Raw genomic sequence first — 20,204 nt, forward strand, 5'->3', positions numbered from 1 at the left:
ATAAGTTCTTTGAAATGTTCAACTTTCGAAATCTCCATTGAAAATAAATGCTGCTTTTTCCAAACTCTTGCATTGAAATTGAATTCACCCCAACCTTGGTAAATATTTTCATGAATTTCATCTTGTATGATTTCAACTTTTATTCTTAACTATGTGAGGCCGTTATATTGCTTTAGCTATCACTTGTGTATTGTATGAAGAGCGTTTTACGAATAAAGTTATTATGATTGCAGGCGATGACTACCTGGAGTGTGTGTCCAAGCAGTCGGAGACGCTGCGACCCTTTGGTGACACCCCCCGAGACCTCAAGTTGAAGGTGACACGTACATTTGTGGCGGCACGCTCCTTCGTCCAGGGACTGGTGATCAGCGGGGAGGTGGTTCGCAAGGTGTCACAGGTAAAACTGACCCATCTTTCTCCGTCTATCTTTGTCAGTGTTGTTTATCTCCTCGCTCTACTCATTTTTCTCTCTCTCTTCTATTTATTTTTTCTCATCCTTTCTCAAACCTGCTGTACATCAAGCTGGCATCAATCTGGCACGACCACCGTGAAACTTTAAAAGGCATTTGGAGCTTTGTGATACAAGCATTCTATCAAACTAATGTTACCGCATGAGAGAAGGATCCCTTGTGCCTCTTTTTCTAATGTAAAGAAATGTCTGAAAGGTTCCACGGATCCTACAATATCCAGCATTTATTTTGTCTTGTCTTGTTATCTCTGGTTTCAGACAGTTTTATAGCGTTATGTGTCACACTGTGTACAGTAGTCCTCGAGCGGCTCTATACTTCTGCTCTCGAACAGTAATGTGGTCAACACTGGGCCAAATAACAGCATATAAACAGTGCTGGGCATCTCATTGCAAGCCAATCAATCTCTAATGGAGTAACGGAGGAACAGAAGAGGGAGAAATCTAGGACCATAACACCAGGTTGTTTACACACACAGTGTGTACAGGAGAGGGACAGAGTGAGCCACAGCTCTGGACAATGTTAATAGAGTGACCTGAGGGAGAGAAAGGGAAGGAGAGGAGAGCGGAAAGGGTGAGGATAGTAGAGGAGGAGAGGAGAGTGGAGGAATGGAGGAGAGAGATAAGGAGGAAGAAAGGGGGAGACAAGGAGGAATGGAGTGGAGAGAGGAAGGTATAAGAGGGTAAATGGAGGAATTGAGGAGAGAGATGAGGAAGAAAAGAGGAGATAAGGAGGAATGGAGTGGAGAGAGGGGGAGAGGAAGGTATAAGAGGGTAAATGGAGGAATTGAGGAGAGAGGTGAGGAAGAAAAGAGGAGATAAGGAGGAATGGAGTGGAGAGAGGAGGAGAGGAAGGTATAAGAGGGTAAATGGAGGAATTGAGGAGAGAGATAAGGAAGAAAAGAGGAGATAAGGAGGAATGGAGTGGAGAGAGGAGGAGAGGAAGGTATAAGAGGGTAAATGGAGGAATTGAGGAGAGAGATAAGGAGAAAGAAAAGAGGAGATAAGGAGGAATGGAGTGGAGAGAGGAGGAGAGGAAGGTATAAGAGGGTAAATGGAGAAATTGAGGAGGGGGGGATGTATGCCTCATGTGGAGTCTGGAGTCTGATTGGACCAGCCAGGGGGGCAGAGGGCTGAGTGGAATGCCAGAAGGCATGCTGGGATATGGGTACCCTCTCTCCCTCCCTGCCTTCTCCCTGTGGTTCTAATCAGACTGTAATAGGGATTGTGGTGGATTGTGCTGTTAGGAGAAAGTGAAATGAGGGAGAGAGAGAGACAGAGGGAACGTACAGTAGAGGGTTTGGGTGAGAGAGGGAGAGAGAGCATCGAGAGAGTGGAAGTGAGAGGAAGGAGTGAGTGGAAGGGACACTCATGTACACCCATGTTGACCTTGACAAGAGATGTACACCTACACCTCGCCCCACCTCTGCCAATCAAATCATACTGTACCACATAAAGTAGACCCACGATAGCTCTATCATTTGTGTGTGTGCATATGTGAATGTGCCCAAGAGTACACCCTGACCTCATTGAGAATGGCAGCGGCTGCCAGCGCCCTGGCATTAGTGCAGGGATGACATTTTGTAATTTTGTAAAAGCCGCTCTAATTACTTACACATTTTCCCCAGCCGACCTCATTTAATGAACATATCGCTCAATGTCCTTCAGCGGCAGCAAAACGGCTACAGTCAGGAAATATGGATCAGATCAAGTAGCTCTGGGGAGACAAGGGAGGAGAAGGGGGGAGGGAGGAGAGGGGATAAAATGGAAGAGAAGGGAAGAGAACAGAAGGGAGGAGAATGGCAGAGAGGGAGAAGAAAGGAATAAAGGAAGGAGAAGGAAGAGAAGGGAAGGGAGGAGAAGGTAGAAGGGAGGGGAAGGGAGGAGAAGGAAGAGAAGGGAAGGGAGGAGAAGGTAGAAGGGAGGGGAAGGGAGGAGAAGGAAGAGAAGGGAAGGGAGGAGAAAGTAGAAGGGAGGGGAAGGGAGGAGAAGGAAGAGAAGGGAAGGGAGAAGAAGGAAGAAAAGGGAAGGGAGGAGAAGGGAGACAAGGGATAAGCAGGGAGACAAAGGAGGAGATGGGAGGAGATGGAGGGGAAGGTAGAAGGTAGGAAAAGGGAGGAGAAGGGAGTGGAAGGGAGGAGAAGGTAGGAGAAAGGAGACAAGGGAGGAGAAGGGAGACAAGGGAAGAAAAGGGAGGAGAAGGGAGGAGAAGGTAGGATAAGGGTGGAGAAGGGAGGGGAAGGTAGGAGAGGGAGGAGACAAGGGAGGAGAAGGGAGACAAGGGAGGAAAAGGGAAGAAAAGGGAAAGAAAGGGTAGGGAGAGATGGGAGGAGTAGGGAGGAGAAGGAAGAAAGGGAAGGGAGGAGAAGGGAAGAGGGGGAAGGGGGGCAAGGGAGAAGTAGGGAGACAAGGGAGGAGATGGGAAGATAAGGAAACGGAGGAGAATTGAGGGGAAGGTAGAAGGGAGGGGGAGGGAGAGAAGGAAGGAGACTGGAGAAGAAGGGAGGAGAAGGGAGGAGAAGGGAGTGGAAGGGGGGGAAAGGGGGGAGAAGGTAGGAGAAAGGAGATAAGGGAGGAGAAGGGAAGGGAGGGGAGAGAAGGTAGGAGAAGGAAGGAGAAGGTAGGAGATAAGAGAGGAGAAGGGAGAAAAGGGAGGAAAAGGGAAGGGGTAGGGGAAGGGGGAGAAGGGATGTAAAGAGAGGAGGGGAAAGGGAGGAGAAGGGAGAAGGAATAAGGGAAGGAAGGAGAATGGAGGGGAAGGTAGAAAGGGAGGAGAAACGAGGAGAAGGAAGGAAAAAGGAGGAGAAAGGAGACAAGGGAGGGGAGGGAGGAAGAAGGGAGGAGAAGGGAGGGAGATAAGGAAGATAAGGGAGACAAGGGAGGAGTAGGGAGAAAAGATAGGAAAGAGAGAAGGGAAGGGAGGAGAAGGGAGGGAAAGGGAAGGGAGGGGAGGGAGGAGAAGGGAAGGGAGGAGAAGGGAGGGGAAGGTAGAAGGGAGGAGAAGGGAGGAGAGGGAGGGGTGGGTAGAAGGAAGGAGAAGGGAGATGGTAAGGGAAGACAAGACAAGACAAGGGAGGGGTGGGAGACAAGGGAGGAGAAGGGAAGGGAGGGAAGGGAGGAGGAGAGAGACAGACAAGGGAGGATAAGGGAGGGGAAGGTTGAAGGGAGGGAGGGGAGGAGAAAGGAGGGAAATAAGTGGTGTGTGTGTGTGAGATAGCTAGCAACTGCTTATCAGCATGGCACCGCACAGGCTGGCAGTGCTCTGCAGTCCTGTAAGCCAATCTGGCTGGTCTGGAGGGCAGACCCAGAGGGCATACGTCATGAATGGAAATGCCAGCTAACCGTGTCAACCCATGCTAATACCCCTCCTTGTTCCCCTTCTACAGTATGCCTGCGGCTAGGCTATGCTAACTGTTGCCATGCTAATGCCTGACTTTATTCCCGTACGTCCATGCTAATTCTAATGCTTGTTCCCCTGTCACAGAAGTCTATGCCTGTGGCTAAGAGCTAGGCTACGCTAACTGTTTCCATGCTAATGATTTGCCTTATGCTCACGACTACATTTGGCTTCGCTACCTTTGGTATTGGTAATTCTAGGCTTTATTCCCTTATGCTTGCAGCTACACCACACTATGCTACGCTGTGTGTGCTTAATTGAGCCATCCCAAGGTCCTTTTGTGTGGGCTGCATGTCTTGTCTCCTCTACAGGGACACACAGAGAGACTGAGGCCGGGATAGATGCATCACGCTAACATTCTAACGTCACATCAGCACAATACTGTTAACCCTTACCTTGCCTTACAGAGAGACCATTTCTGTGGTGTACACATTGTTAGTATACTTTCACTCATGGCTAATAGAAAAATATGGGTACTAATAGTTTACATTTACATTTACATTTAAGTCATTTAGCAGACGCTCTTATCCAGAGCGACTTACAAATTGGTGCATTCACCTTATGACATCCAGTGGAACAGCCACTTTACAATAGTGCATCTAAATCTTTTAAGGGGGGGGGAGGTGAGAAGGATTACTTTATCCTATCCTAGGTATTCCTTAAAGAGGTGGGGTTTCAGGTGTCTCCGGAAGGTGGTGATTGACTCCGCTGTCCTGGCGTCGTGAGGGAGTTTGTTCCACCATTGGGGAGCCAGAGCAGCGAACAGTTTTGACTGGGCTGAGCGGGAACTGTACTTCCTCAGTGGTAGGGAGGCGAGCAGGCCAGAGGTGGATGAACGCAGTGCCCTTGTTTGGGTGTAGGGCCTAATCAGAGCCTGGAGGTACTGAGGTGCCGTTCCCCTCACAGCTCCGTAGGCAAGCACCATGGTCTTGTAGCGGATGCGAGCTTCAACTGGAAGCCAGTGGAGAGAGCGGAGGAGCGGGGTGACGTGAGAGAACTTGGGAAGGTTGAACACCAGACGGGCTGCGGCGTTCTGGATGAGTTGTAGGGGTTTAATGGCACAGGCAGGGAGCCCAGCCAACAGCGAGTTGCAGTAATCCAGACGGGAGATGACAAGTGCCTCGATTAGGACCTGCGCCGCTTCCTGTGTGAGGCAGGGTCGTACTCTGCGGATGTTGTAGAGCATGAACCTACAGGAACGGGCCACCGCCTTGATGTTAGTTGAGAACGACAGGGTGTTGTCCAGGATCACGCCAAGGTTCTTAGCGCTCTGGGAGGAGGACACAATGGAGTTGTCAACCGTGATGGCGAGATCATGGAACGGGCAGTCCTTCCCCGGAAGGAAGAGCAGCTCCGTCTTGCCGAGGTTCAGCTTGAGGTGGTGATCCGTCATCCACACTGATATGTCTGCCAGACATGCAGAGATGCGATTCACCACCTGGTCATCAGAAGGGGGAAAGGAGAAGATTAATTGTGTGTCATCTGCATAGCAATGATAGGAGAGACCATGTGAGGTTATGACAGAGCCAAGTGACTTGGTGTATAGCGAGAATAGGAGAGGGCCTAGAACAGAGCCCTGGGGGACACCAGTGGTGAGAGCGCGTGGTGAGGAGACAGATTCTCGCCACGCCACCTGGTAGGAGCGACCTGTCAGGTAGGACGCAATCCAAGCGTGGGCCGCGCCGGAGATGCCCAACTCGGAGACGGTGGAGAGGAGGATCTGATGGCTCACAGTATCGAAGGCAGCCGATAGGTCTAGAAGGATGAGAGCAGAGGAGAGAGAGTTAGCTTTAGCAGTGCGGAGCGCCTCCGTGATACAGAGAAGAGCAGTCTCAGTTGAATGACTAGTCTTGAAACCTGACTGATTTGGATCAAGAAGGTCATTCTGAGAGAGATAGCGGGAGAGCTGGCCAAGGACGGCACGTTCAAGAGTTTTGGAGAGAAAAGAAATGAAGGGATACTGGTCTGTAGTTGTTGACATCGGAGGGATCGAGTGTAGGTTTTTTCAGAAGGGGTGCAACTCTCTCTCTCTTGAAGACGGAAGGGACGTAGCCAGCAGTCAGGGATGAGTTGATGAGCGAGGTGAGGTAAGGGAGAAGGTCTCCGGAAATGGTCTGGAGAAGAGAGGAGGGGATAGGGTCGAGCGGGCAGGTTGTTGGGCGGCCGGCCGTCACAAGACGCGAGATTTCATCTGGAGAGAGAGGGAGAAAGAGGTCAGAGCACAGGGTAGGGCAGTGTGAGCAGAACCAGCGGTGTCGTTTGACTTAGCAAACGAGGATCGGATGTCGTCGACCTTCTTTTCAAAATGGTTGACGAAGTCATCTGCAGAGAGGGAGGAGGGGGGGGGGATTCAGGAGGGAGGAGAAGGTGGCAAAGAGCTTCCTAGGGTTAGAGGCAGATGCTTGGAATTTAGAGTGGTAGAAAGTGGCTTTAGCAGCAGAGACAGAGGAGGAAAATGTAGAGAGGAGGGAGTGAAAGGATGCCAGGTCCGCAGGGAGGCGAGTTTTCCTCCATTTCCGCTCGGCTGCCCGGAGCCCTGTTCTGTGAGCTCGCAATGAGTCGTCGAGCCACGGAGCGGGAGGGGAGGACCGAGCCGGCCTGGAAGATAGGGGACATAGAGAGTCAAAGGATGCAGAAAGGGAGGAGAGGAGGGTTGAGGAGGCAGAATCAGGAGATAGGTTGGAGGTTGGAGAAGGTTTGAGCAGAGGGAAGAGATGATAGGATGGAAGAGGAGAGAGTAGCGGGGGAGAGAGAGCGAAGGTTGGGACGGCGCGATACCATCCGAGTAGGGGCAGTGTGGGAAGTGTTGGATGAGAGCGAGAGGGAAAAGGATACAAGGTAGTGGTCGGAGACTTGGAGGGGAGTTGCAATGAGGTTAGTGGAAGAACAGCATCTAGTAAAGATGAGGTCGAGCGTATTGCCTGCCTTGTGAGTAGGGGGGGAAGGTGAGAGGGTGAGGTCAAAAGAGGAGAGGAGTGGAAAGAAGGAGGCAGAGAGGAATGAGTCAAAGGTAGACGTGGGGAGGTTAAAGTCGCCCAGAACTGTGAGAGGTGAGCCGTCCTCAGGAAAGGAGCTTATCAAGGCATCAAGCTCATTGATGAACTCTCCGAGGGGACCTGGAGGGCGATAAATGATAAGGATGTTAAGCTTGAAAGGGCTGGTAACTGTGACAGCATGAAATTCAAAGGAGGCGATAGACAGATGGGTAAGGGGAGAAAGAGAGCATGACTGATATTAACCCTTTGATTTCCTTTTTTCATAAAGGATAGCGTGAACAGTATTTTTCTCTATTGTGACAATATCAATCTTTCCCCAGAGAGTAAGGGAAAATATCTCATTGGTGCGCTGATTTGAACACTCCCCTTGCCCTGTGCGTGACTGGGGACATTTTTCACCAGTTCACCAATATTGACCCCCTACAGAAGAGCACATATTTCTCAGTAGTAGTGATCTGATTTTAACCTTACTCTTGTGTAGAGGGGGCCATTTCTCATGGGTGCGCTGATATTAACAAACCCCACAGCCAGGGGGGACATTTTTCAGAGGCGCACTGACATTAACTGCTATAGCAGGAGCTGATTGCCTGAGCCCCTGGCTGTGCTTTATGGTGCCGTTTCCTTTCCAAAAGCTTCAATCTGGCAACAACGCCTTTTTACTGCCCAGCTCCACACACTCCTGCCTGCAGATGTGTGTGTGTGTGTGTGTGTGTGTGTGTGTGTGTGTGTGTGTGTGTGTGTGTGTGTGTGTGTGTGTGTGTGTGTGTGTGTGTGTGTGTGTGTGTGTGTGTGTGTGTGTGTGTGTGTGTGTGTGTGTGTGTGTGTGTGTGTGTGTGTGTGTGTGTGTGTGTGTGTGTGTGTGTGTGTGTGTGAGAGAGCCTCAATGTGGAGGTCTGTGCAGTCCGATTTCTTCATCCCACCCGCAGCTACAGGTCCCACACCCAACCATAAGAGATTGGTTAAATTACCAGGGAGTCTCACATGGCCCATTATATTAGGCTAGCGGTATTACTGGGATATACACTGCTCAAAAAATAAAGGGAACACTTAAACAACACAATGTAACTCCAAGTCAATCACACTCTGTGACATCAAACTGTCCACTTAGGAAGCAGCACTGATTGACAATACATTTCACATGCTGTTGTGCAAATGGAATAGACAACAGGTGGAAATTATAGGCAATTAGCAAGACACCCCCAATAAAGGAGTGGTTCTGCAGGTGGTGACCACAGACCACTTCTCAGTTCCTATGCTTCCTGGCTGATGTTTTGGTCACTTTTGAATGCTGGCGGTGCTTTCACTCTAGTGGTAGCATTAGACGGAATCTACAACCCACACAAGTGGCTCAGGTAGTGCAGCTCATCCAGGATGGGACATCAATGCGAGCTGTGGCAAGAAGGTTTGCTGTGTCTGTCAGCGTAGTGTCCAGAGCATGGAGGCGCTACCAGGAGACAGAACAGTACATCAGGAGATGTGGAGGAGGCCGTAGAAGGGCAACAACCCAGCAGCAGGACCGCTACCTCCGCCTTTGTGCAAGGAGGAGCAGGAGGAGCACTGCCAGAGCCCTGCAAAATGACCTCCAGCAGGCCACAATGTGAATGTGTCTGCTCAAAAGGTCAGAAACAGACTCCATGAGGGTGGTATGAGGGCCCGACGATCCACAGGTGGGGGTTGTGCTTACAGCCCAACACCGTGCAGGACGTTTGGCATTTGCCAGAGAACACCAAGATTGGCAAATTCGCCACTGGCGCCCTGTGCTCTTCACAGATGAAAGCAGGTTCACACTGAGCACATGTGACAGACGTGACAGAGTCTGGAGACGCCGTGGAGAACGTTCTGCTGCCTGCAACATCCTTCAGCATGACCAGTTTGGAGGTGGGTCAGTCATGGTGTGGGGTGGCATTTCTTTGGGGCCAAACAACCCTCAATGTGCTCGCCAGAGGTAGCCTGACTGCCAATAGGTACCGAGATGAGATCCTCAGACCCCTTGTGAGACCATATGATGGTGCGGTTGGCCCTCCTAATGCAAGACAATGCTAGACCTCATGTGGCTGGAGTGTGTCAACAGTTCCTGCAAGAGGAAGGCATTGATGCTATGGACTGGCCTGCCGGTTCGCCAGACCTGAATCCAATTGAGCACATCTGGGACATCATGTCTCGCTCCATCCACCAACGCCAAGTTGCACCACAGACTGTCCAGGAGTTGGCTGATGCTTTAGTCCAGGTCTGGGAGGAGATCCCCCAGGAGACCATCCGCCACCTCATCAGGCGCATGCCCGGGCGTTGTAGGGAGGTCATACAGGCACATGGAGGCCACACACACCACTGAGCCTCATTTTGACTTGTTTTAAGGACATTACATCAAAGTTGGATCAGCCTGTAGTGTGGTTTTCCACTTTCATTTTGAGTGTGACTCCAAATCCAGACCTCCATGGGTTGATAAATTTGCATTGATAATTTTTGTGTGATTTTGTTGTCAGCACATTCAACTATGTAAAGAAAAAAGTATTTAATAAGAATATTTCATTCATTCAGATCTAGGATGTGTTATTTTAGTGTTCCCTTTATTTTTTTTGAGCAGTGTATAAGATAAGCCAATAGGCTAGACATAGCTTGTATAGTTGGAGAGAGAGCAGACATTTGCAATGTCTCTGGAGCTACATATTGCATATACCCTACCCTTTAGGAATGGGATGGTTTACAGACAGAAACAAATATGTGTGATCAATATTTATTTCTAGGCCATGTAGTAAACTATAGCTTAATCATATATAGGAAGGGCATTTCCTTGGAAAGATAACTGCCCTTCTCAAGCACATGCATAGGCTATAGCCTACTCTATTTAATTGAGACCACATATGCACCTGATCTCGCATGCCCAGAGAGGTATGGTTACTGAACTTGAAGCAGCAAGAATGATGAGAGAGGACACTTGCACGTTGCCTTGAGCTACGCTTTGCTTATAGGATATAGCCTATATTTTAGGAGTGGGACGAATTGCCGGCAGAACTTGAATGTGTGTTTTTCTGGATCTGGGGATCAGTAGCTTAAGTCACTGGTGGGTGGTTGTATACTGAGTACAGAGAGCATGAATACAAATGCAAAAAAGTATGAATACAAATTAAAATGTTGGGAGAGATAAGTAAGATGGGGTGAAGAGAGTGATAAAACATGAAATATGACTAGGATATATGACTAGGATATATGACTAGGATATATGACTAGGATATAGGACTAGGATATAGGACTAGGATATAGGACTATGATATAGGACTAGGATATATGACTAAGATATATGACTAAGTTATATGACTAGGTTATAGGACTAGGATATAGGACTAGGATATATGACTAGGATATATGACTAGGATATAGGACTAGGATATAGGATTAGGATATATGATTAGGATATATGACTAGGATATATGACTAGGATATATGACTAGGATATAGGACTAGGATATAGGACTAGGATATATGACTAGGATATAGGACTAGGATATATGACTAGGTTATATGACTATGATATAGGACTAGGTTATAGGACTAGGATATAGGACTAGGATATAGGACTAGGATATAGGACTAGTAATAAGACTATGATATAGGACTAGGATATAGGACTAGTAATAGGACTAGGATATAGGACTAGGATGTAGGACTAGTAATACAACTAGGACATAAAACTAGTAATATGACTAGAAAATTGGACTATGATATATGACTAGGATTTAGGACTAGGATATAGGACTAGTAATAAGACTAGGACATAGGGCTAGTAATAGGACTAGTAATAGGACTAGTAATTGGACTAGTAAAGGACTAGGACATAGGACTAGTAATAGAACTAGAAATAGGACTATGATATATGACTAGGATATAGGACTAGGATATAGGACTAGTAATAAGACTAGGACATAGGACTAGTAATAGGACTAGTAAAGGACTAGGATATAGGAGTAGTAATAGAACTTATTATGTGACTTTTTAATCCATTTTTTCACAGCTCTACACACTGACCTGACACTAGGTAACCTTTGGAGTATAGCAAAGATATAAAACTGTATTTTTTGTGAAGAATCAACAACAAGTGGGACACAATCATGAAGTGGAACGACATTTATTGGATATTTCAAACTTTTTTAACAAATCAAAAACTGAAAAATTGGGCGTGCAAAATTATTCAGCCCCTTTACTTTCAGTGCAGCAAACTCTCTCCAGAAGTTCAGTGAGGATCTCTGAATGATCGAATGTTGACCTAAATGACTAATGATGAAAATACAACTATTATACATGGATCTTTAGATACACGTCTCCTTAATGCAACCGCTGTGTCAGATTTTTTGTTAAACTTTATGAAAAAAGCATAATCTGAGAACGGCGCTCAGAGCCCAACCGTAAGGCTCTCCAGAGGGTAGTGAGGTCTGCACAACGCATCACCGGGGGCAAAATACCTGCCCTCCAGGACACCTACACCACCCGATGTTACAGGAAGGCCATAAAGATCATCAAGGACATCAACCACTCGAACCACTGCCTGTTCACCCCGCTATCATCCAGAAGGCGAGGTCAGTACAGGTGCATCAAAGCTGGGACCGAGAGACTGAAAAACAGCTTCTATCTCAAGGCCATCAGACTGTTAAACAGCCACCACTAACATTGAGTGGCTGCTGCCAACACACTGTCATTGACACTGACCCAACTCCAGCCACTTTAATAATGGGAAGTGATGGGAAATTATGTAAATATATCACTAGCCACTTTAAACAATGCTACCTTATATAATGTTACTTACCCTACATTATTCATCTCATATGCATACGTATATACTGTACTCTACATCATCGACTGCATCCTTATGTAATACATGTATCACTAGCCACTTTAACTATGCCACTTTGTTTACTTTGTCTACATACTCATCTCATATGTATATACTGTACTCGATACCATCTACTGTATGCTGCTCTGTACCATCACTCATTCATATATCCTTATGTACATATTCTTTATCCCCTTACACTGTGTATAAGACAGTAGTTTTGGAATTGTTAGTTAGATTACTTGTTGGTTATCACTGCATTGTCGGAACTAGAAGCACAAGCATTTCGCTACACTCGCATTAACATCTGCTAACCATGTGTATGTGACAAATACATTTTGATTTGATTTGATTTGATTTGAAACCAGCCAGAGAAATATCCGCCATGTTGGGTAGTCAACATTATTCATAAATAGCATCATAAATATTCACTTACCTTTGATGTTCTTCATCAGAATGCACTCCCAGGAATCACAGTTCCACAATAAATGCTTGTTTTGTTTGATAATGTCTATCATTTATGTCCATTTATGTCCAATAGCATCTTTTGTTAGGGCGTTGGTAAACAAATCCAAAATTGCGATCTGGTCCATTCGGACAAAACGTTCAAAAAATTATATTACAGGTCGAAGAAACTTGTCAAACTAAGTATAGAATCAATCTTTAGGATGCTTTTATCATAAAAGTTCAATAATGTTCCAACTGGGGAATTTCATTGTCTGTAGAAAAGCAATGGAACGAGAGCTACCTCTCAAGTGAAAGCGCGTGACTGAGAACGAGGCTGTAGGCAGACCCCTTAGTCAAACAACTACCATCCGGCCCCCCTTCACATGAGCAGCCTGAAACAACGTTTTAAAGACGTTTGCCGTCTAGTGGAAGCCTTAGGACGTGCAAAATAACCCATATCCCACTGTGTATTCGCTAGGGGTCAGTTCAAAAACTACAAACCTCAGATTTCACACTTCCTGTTTGGATTTTTTCTCAGGTTTTTGCCTGCCATATGAGTTCTGTTTTATACTCACAGACATCATTCAACCAGTTTTAGAAACTTCAGAGTGTTTACTATCCAATACTAATAATAATATGCATATATTAGCATCTGGGACTGAGTAGGAGGCAGTTCACTCTGGGCACGCTATTCATCCAAAAGTGAAAATGCTGCCCCCTATCCCAAACAAGATAATTAGCAGATATTGGCCGAATTCTGCTCTGCATGCATTATTTGGTGTTTTAAGTTCTACACTGAGGATATTTTTGCAGAATTCTGCATGCAGAGTCTCAATTTGGTGTTTGTCCCATTTCGTGAATTATTGGTTGGTGAGTGGACCCCAGACCTCACAACAATAAAGGGAAATGGGTTCTATAAATATTTCAAGTATTTTTAGCCAGATCCTAAATAATGTTGAATTTTATGTTCCTTTTGACGGCATAAAATGCCCTCCTTGCCTTGTCTCTCAGATCTTTCACAGCTTTGTGGAAGTCACATGTGGCACTGATGTTTAGGCCGAGATATGTATTGTTTTTTGTGTGCTCTAGGGCAACGATTTCAGGATGGAATTTGTTAGGGTGTGTAGGGTGAATAAATGGTCTGTCGTACGGTAATGTGGTAAAAAGACAATTTGACATTTGCTCAGTACATTGATTTCGCGGAGGAAATGTACGAGTCTGCTGTTAATGATAATGCAGAGGATTTTCCCAAGGTTTCTGTTGACGCATATCCCACGGTAATTATTGGGGTAAAATTTGTCTCTACTTTTGTGTATTGGGGTGATCTGTCCTTGGTTCCAAATTATGGGGAAGATGCCAGAGCTGAGGATGATGTTAAAGAGTTTAAGAATAATCCATTGGAATTTGTGGTATGTATATTTTATCATTTCATTTAAGGATACCACAGGCCTTTTTGGGTTGGAGGGTTTGTATTTTGTCCTGTAGTTCATTCAATGTAATTGGAGAATCCAGTGGGTTCTGGTAGTCTTTAATAGTTGAATCTTGTCACGCCTTGGTCATTGTATTTTTGTGTTTTCTTTATTATTTGTTCAGGGTGTGACATGGGTTTATTGTATTGTCGTATTGGTTTTTTTGTAGGCATTGGGATTGTGGTTGATTAGGGGTGTGTCTAGTATAGGCTTGGCTGCCTGAGGCGGTTCTCAATCAGAGTCAGGTGATTCTTGTTGTCTCTGATGGGGAACAGTATTTAGGTAGCCTGGGTTTCACTGTGTATTTTGTGGGTGATTGTTCCTGTCTCTGTGTAGTTTCACCAGATAGGCTGTAATTAGGTTTCACGTTCCGTTTGTTGTTTTAATATTTGTATAGTTATTTCATGTGTCACTTTTTTCATTAAAGTCATGAGTAACCACCACGCTGCATTTCGGTCCAACTCTCTTTCTACAAACGAAGAACGACGTTACAAATCTAAGATTTGTATTTGATCATGTATATGTTTTTGCTGTTTGTTCTTTGTTACAGAGCCAAAAAGATCGGAGAAGTGGTTTATCCATAAATCTCAGTTTTGGATAGATAACTCTTTGTGTAGCTGTTTGTTTAGAGTTTTTCAAATTTCCCAGAAGTGGTTAGATTCTATGGATTCTTCAATTACATTGAGCTGATTTCTGACGTGCTGTTCATTCTTTTTCCGTAGTGTATTTCTGTATTGTTTTAGTGATTCAACACAGTGAAGCCGTAGGCTCATGTTTTCTGGGTCTCTATGTTTTTGGTTGGATAGATTTCTCAATTTCTTTTTTAGGTTTTTGCATTCTTCATCAAACTATTGATCATTGTTGTTCATTTTCTTAGGTTGTCTGCTTGAAATGTTTAGATTTGATAGCGAAGCTGAGAGGTCAAATATACTGTTTAGGTTTTCTACTGCCAAGTTTACATCATCACTATTACAGTGAAACATTTAGTCATTTGTGATTGAATTGGTTGTTGCCTAATAGTTTTTTGGTAGATCTCCACACTACTTTCCTTCCATCTGTAGCATTTCTTAATATTATTAAGCTCCTTTGGCTTTGATGCCTCATGATTGAACAAAGCTCTGTTCAAGTAGAGTGGGATTTTGCTGTGATCTGATAGGGTTGTCAGTGGACTAACTGTGAACACTCTAAGAGAATCTGGGTTGAGGTCAGTGATTTAGTAGTGTACAGTACTACTGCCAAGAGATGAGCTGTATGCGCACCTATCATAGGAGTCCCCTCGAAGCCTACCATTGACTACAGTTGAAGTCGGAAGTTCACACACACTTAGGATGGAGTCATTAAAACTCGTTTTTCAACCACTACACACATTTTTGTTAATAAACTATAGTTTTGGCAAGTCGGTTAGGACATCTACTTTGTGAATGACAAAAGTAATTTTTCCAACAATTGTTTACAGACAGATTATTTCACTTATAATTAACTGTATCACAATTCCAGTGGGTCAGAAGTTTACATACACTAAGTTGACTGTGCCTTTAAACAGCGTGGAAAATTCCAGATAATGATGTCATGGCTTTAAAAGCTTCTGATAAGCTAATTGACATCATTTGAGTCAATTACAGGTAGACCTGTGGATGTATTTCAAGGCCAACATTCAAACTCAGTGCCTCTTTGTTTGACATCATGGGCAAATCATAACAAATCAGCCAAGACCTCAGAATTATGTTTGTAGACCTCCACAAGTCTGTTTCATCCTTGGGAGCAAATTCCAAACGCCTGAAGGTACCACGTTCATCTGTACAAACAATAGTACGCAAGTATAAACACCATGGGACCACGCAGCCGTCATACCGCTCAGGAAGGAGACACGTTCTGAACGTACTTTGATGCGAAAAGTGCAAATCAATCCCAGAACAACAGCAAAGGACCCTGTGAAGATGCTGGAGGAAATAAAAAAAAGTATCTATATCCACAGTAAAACGAGTCCTATATCGACATAACCTGAAAGGCCGCTCAGCAAGGAAGAAGCCACTGCTCCAAAACCGCCAAAAAAATCCAGACTACGATTTGCAACTGCACATGGGGACAAAGATTGTACTTTTTGGAGAAATGTCCTCTGGTCTGATGAAACAAAAATAGAACTGTTTGGCCATAATGACCATCAATATGTTTGGAGGAACACGGGGGAGGCTTGCAAGCTGAAGAACTCCATCCCAACTGTGAAGCACGCGGTTGGCAGCATTAAGTTGTGGGAGTGCTTTGCTGCAGGAGGGACTGGTGCACTTCACAAAATAGATGGCATCATGAAGTAGGAAAATTACGTGGATATATTGAAGCAACATCTCAAGACATCAGTCAGGAAGTTAAAGCTTGGTCACAAATGGGTCTTCTAAATGGACAATGACCCCAAGCATACTTCCAAAGTTGTGGCAAAATGGCTTAAGGACAACAAAGTCAAGGTATTGTAGTAGCCATCACAAATCCCTGACCTCAATCCTATAGAAAATGTGTGGACAGAACTGAAAAAACATGTACGAGCAAGGTGGCCTACAAACCTGACTCAGTTCCACCAGCTCTGTCAGGAGGAATGGGCCAAAATCCACCCAACTTATTGTGGGAAGCTTGTGGAATGCTACCTGAAACGTTTGACCCAAGTCAAACAATTTAAAGGCAATGCTACCAAAAACTAATTGAGTGTATGTAAACTTCTGACCCACTGGGAATGTGATGAAAGAAATAAAAGCCAAAATATATCATTCTCTCTAATATTATTCTGACATTTCACATTCTTAAAATAAAGTAATGTAAAGTGATCCTAACTGACCTAAGCCAGGAAATTGTTAGGATTAGGAATTGGTGGGCTAGAGAATTGTGAAAAACTGAGGTAGGTGTTCGTCCTCCTGTGTGCTGAGGGTGTCAGGTTCTTGTCCAGTTCTAGCATTTAGGTCACCACAGACTAGTACATGTCCCTGGGCTTGGAAATTGTTGATCTCTCCATCTAGGAAGGAGAAGCTGTCATTGTTAAATTATGGGGATTTTGATAGCACATATGAGGACATTTTTCTCTGTTGAGATATTTTCCTTGTGAATTTCTAGCCAGATGAAAAAGGTTAATGTTTCGACTAATTGAATAGAGTGGGTTAGGTCTGCTTTATTCCAAATTAGCATACCCCCGGAGTCTCTTCCCTTTTTCACACCTGGTAGTTTGGTGGATGGGACTACCAGCTCTCTGTAACCTAGAGGGCAACCAGTGAGTCTGTCTCCTTTATACCATGTTTCTTGTAGGATGACCATTTCTGTATTCCAATTTCTTTGATGAAGTCTGGGTTCCTGCTCTTTATGCCGAAGGCCTATATAGAGTGTGGCCAGAGTTTGCTTGCTTGTCTTAGCTGGTTGGGGTGTGTCTGGTGATGCTGTGGTCTGGGTGTAGGTCCTCTTTTTATTTCACCTTTATTTAACCAGGTAAGCTAGTTGAGAACAAGTTCTCATTTACAACTGCGACCTGTGACTGTAACCTCTTGGCATGGGTTCTCTCGGTGCAGCTCCTTCAGCAGGGGTTCTGGGAGGGTGTCTCCCTGGTCTGGGCAGGGTGTCCATTACTGTGTTGCTCCTGGGGCTACGGTTAAGGGTGACGTCCTTCAGGGTCCCCCTCTTGCTCTCTCTCTCTCTCTCTCTCCCTTGCAGTGCATGCTGGGAGTTTTTTGGAATCTGAGTGTTTCGTATGGAGGGCTCTGTCCTAACTTATTTTCTTGATTCTCTTCTTGGTCTTTTCTTTCCATTTTTATTTTCTATGGTGGAGGGTTAATGCACTGTTTGTTTTAGCAGTACCCACTGTTCTTTTCAAAGTTAGGGTGGAAGAGGACAGAATTTAGTTTCCAGGGGTTTGGAAGGTGTGGTGTGCGTGATATCTTCTCAGCCTAGCACGGAGGAGACGCTGTCGTTAGGGCATGTATTCAGGTGTGTTTCTGAGAATGGAGTTGAGGTGGTGATGGTTCTGCTCGTGGTCGGTGTACAGGTAGGAGCTGAATTTATACATTCCGCTTCCAGAATGAACAAAGCTGTGGTTGTTTTCATGAAAAGAGCAAATTTGGTGGGTAGGCTCACTGCTAGTGGAATATTTGTTAGGGGTGTGTTGGTGCCAATTTCTCCTGTTTCTACCCCTTCGACCAGGGTGGTAGTTGCAAATTTGCCTCTGTTTATTATGGATGATCAAATCAGGAAATAGCTGAGTCGTTTTGGTATGTTTGCTAGTGGTTTTCGTGTACTGTCTGCAGGTTTTCAGGCAGATGCCGTTAAGCATGTTGTTTCGTTCCGGGGGCAACTTCATGTTTCTGAATAACAATGAGCAACACCAAAATTTGCATTTTAATGTGAGGCATGGGGAGGGGCTCTATGCAGGGTTTGCAAGTACAGATAGTCTACGGTGTTTTGAGTGTGAGGATTTGGGGCATAAGAGCTTTGCGTGCCCACATAAAAGCCGTAGACAAGGTGAGGGTACAAGCGCCAGTTGGGGAAATTGAGATCAACGTGCAGGGGGCAATGAAACGCAGGCAGCAGAGGCTGGGCCTAGTCATGCTATGGAGGGTGGTGTAGATGAGGCTGGGTCTAGTCATGCCAGGGATGGTGGTGTCGATGAGGCTGGGCCTAGTCAGGCTAGAGATGGTGGTGTAGATGAGGCTGGGTCTAGTCATGCTATGGATGGTGGTGTAGATGAGGATGTGCCTAGTCATGCTATGGATGGTGGTGGAGATGAGATTTTTTGCCTAGTCATGCTTTTGTTTTGGGATGAGGCTGGGTCTTTCATTTATGAAAATGGTTTCATTAATGAAGGTCAAAAAGATGAGGATGTGCCTCCCATCTTCTGTCTGGTGGTGTGGAAGAGGCTGGGTCTAGTCAGGTTATGCTAGTGGATGAGGAGAGTATAGTAGGGAAGTGTAAGAGACTGGAGGGGAGGAGGAGGGTGTCAAGCGGAAAGGAAAAGGGGGAGAAGAAAGGAGGCTGGGGTGGTCAAAGGCACCAAGGAACCTTTGCCTGGTGCTGGGGGGAGGCCCTGGCCAGAGAGGAAGCCCTGGCCAGAGAGGAAGCCCTGGCCAGAGAGGAAGCCCTGGCCAGAGAGGAAGGGCAGGTGGTCAGCGTGGGAGAGGGAGATGAGGAGGAGGAAGGTGAGTCTGAGGAAGAGGATGAATAGGAGGATTTTTTCCCCGGAGCTGACAGCCAGTCAAGCAGAGGGGTCAAAATACAGAGGGGTCAAAGTGATCCAAGAAAGTTTGTAAGATCAGTACAACATGCTATGAAAAATGAGGGGCATGGTGTCCTCTCACCCAGGAAACAGTTTAGGTTGAGGAAGTGGGTCACAACATTGAGTGAAGGTCTACCTTCAGATGCTGTTTAGATGAAGAGTTTCTTTCTGGCACTGGGGCTTTTTGAGCTTTACTATTGGTCTCTTTCTTTGCTGGCTTTTCTCCCACTTCTTATGGAGACTCTTCGGGTAGGTTCGCTCAATATAAATGGTGTCAGAGATGCGGGAAAGAGGAGTGTGTTGGGTGAATATGTAAAACACAAAAAAGTACAGGTGTTGTTTCTTTACTCAGGCAAAGTTGGCTACTTGGTTAACAAGAAGGAATAGGGTCAAAGGCTCGGGGACAACTATTATTTAATGGGATGGTCTCTGAGCGCCTTAGGGTGGCATTTGAGTTTTATAAAATGGTAAAAGTGTGGAGGTGTTTCAGGAGATATGGTGTGTTGGGGGGGGGGCTGTCTATACAGCTGGGGAAGATGTTTCAGGAGATATGGTGTGTTGGGGGGGCTGTCTGTACAGCTGGGAAGGTGGGTTGGATATACGGTTGTGGAAGTGGTGAGATTTTGTTTATTATGATGTTGTTTTTGTACCATGGTGTAGAGGGCAAGGTGAGTATGGTGCATGTATGCAGTACTGCAGTACAGGAGATTTTTGGTGTTTTGTTTTAAGGGGGGTGGGGGATTTTAATGAAATGAAAATGTTTCATTAAAGAAGGACAAAAAGTCACTCTCTCTCCCATCTCTCTGTCTCTCTCATCAAAACATTGATGGTCTGACTTATTCTCTTGCCTCTCAAGTGGAGCAGTAGGTGGAGGAGAAGGGGAGGAGAAAAGGAGTAAAGGAGGAGAGGAGGGTGGACACGGGGCGTGCTGTATAGTCATGACGATAGACGGACACCATTTCATGCACCATGTTCTTTTGTCTTTGACTGTATGTTTCTGCTAACTCGTCTTTGTCTGACTTATGGTTGAAGACTCCAGGAAAGCATCAGACTGACCCAGTTTGGTTTAAAGGAGTTTTGTATACCAAGCTGAGCCCTCTCTCTCTCTCTCTCTCTCTCTCTCTCTCTCTCTCTCTCTCTCTCTCTCTCTCTCTCTCTTTCTCTCTCTTCTCTCTCTCGCTTCTCTCTCTCTCTCTCTCTCTCTCTCTCTCTCTCTCTCTCTCTCTCTCTCTCTTCTCTCTCTCTCTCTCTCTCTCTCTCTCTCTCTCTCTCTCTCTCTCTCTCTCTCTCTCTCTCTCTCTCTCTCTCTCTCTCTCTCTCTTTCTCTCTCTCTCTCTCTCTCTCTCTCTCTCTTCTCTCTCTCTC

General features: G+C 45.6%; 1 protein-coding gene across 1 annotated transcript in view; it reads left to right on the plus strand.

Annotated features, from left to right (window-relative positions):
- The window catches only part of LOC118371069 (glypican-1-like), a 148,413-nt gene that overhangs the window by 104,205 nt on the left and 24,004 nt on the right, over positions 1-20,204 (plus strand). Inside the window, exon 5 of the mRNA XM_052463599.1 lies at positions 234-397. Coding sequence (XP_052319559.1) covers positions 234-397 — 164 coding nt within the window. The remainder of the gene's footprint in view (positions 1-233; positions 398-20,204) is intronic.

This window comes from Oncorhynchus keta, chromosome 15 (assembly GCF_023373465.1).
Source record: "Oncorhynchus keta strain PuntledgeMale-10-30-2019 chromosome 15, Oket_V2, whole genome shotgun sequence".
In the NCBI taxonomy this organism is placed as follows: Eukaryota; Metazoa; Chordata; class Actinopteri; order Salmoniformes; family Salmonidae; genus Oncorhynchus; species Oncorhynchus keta.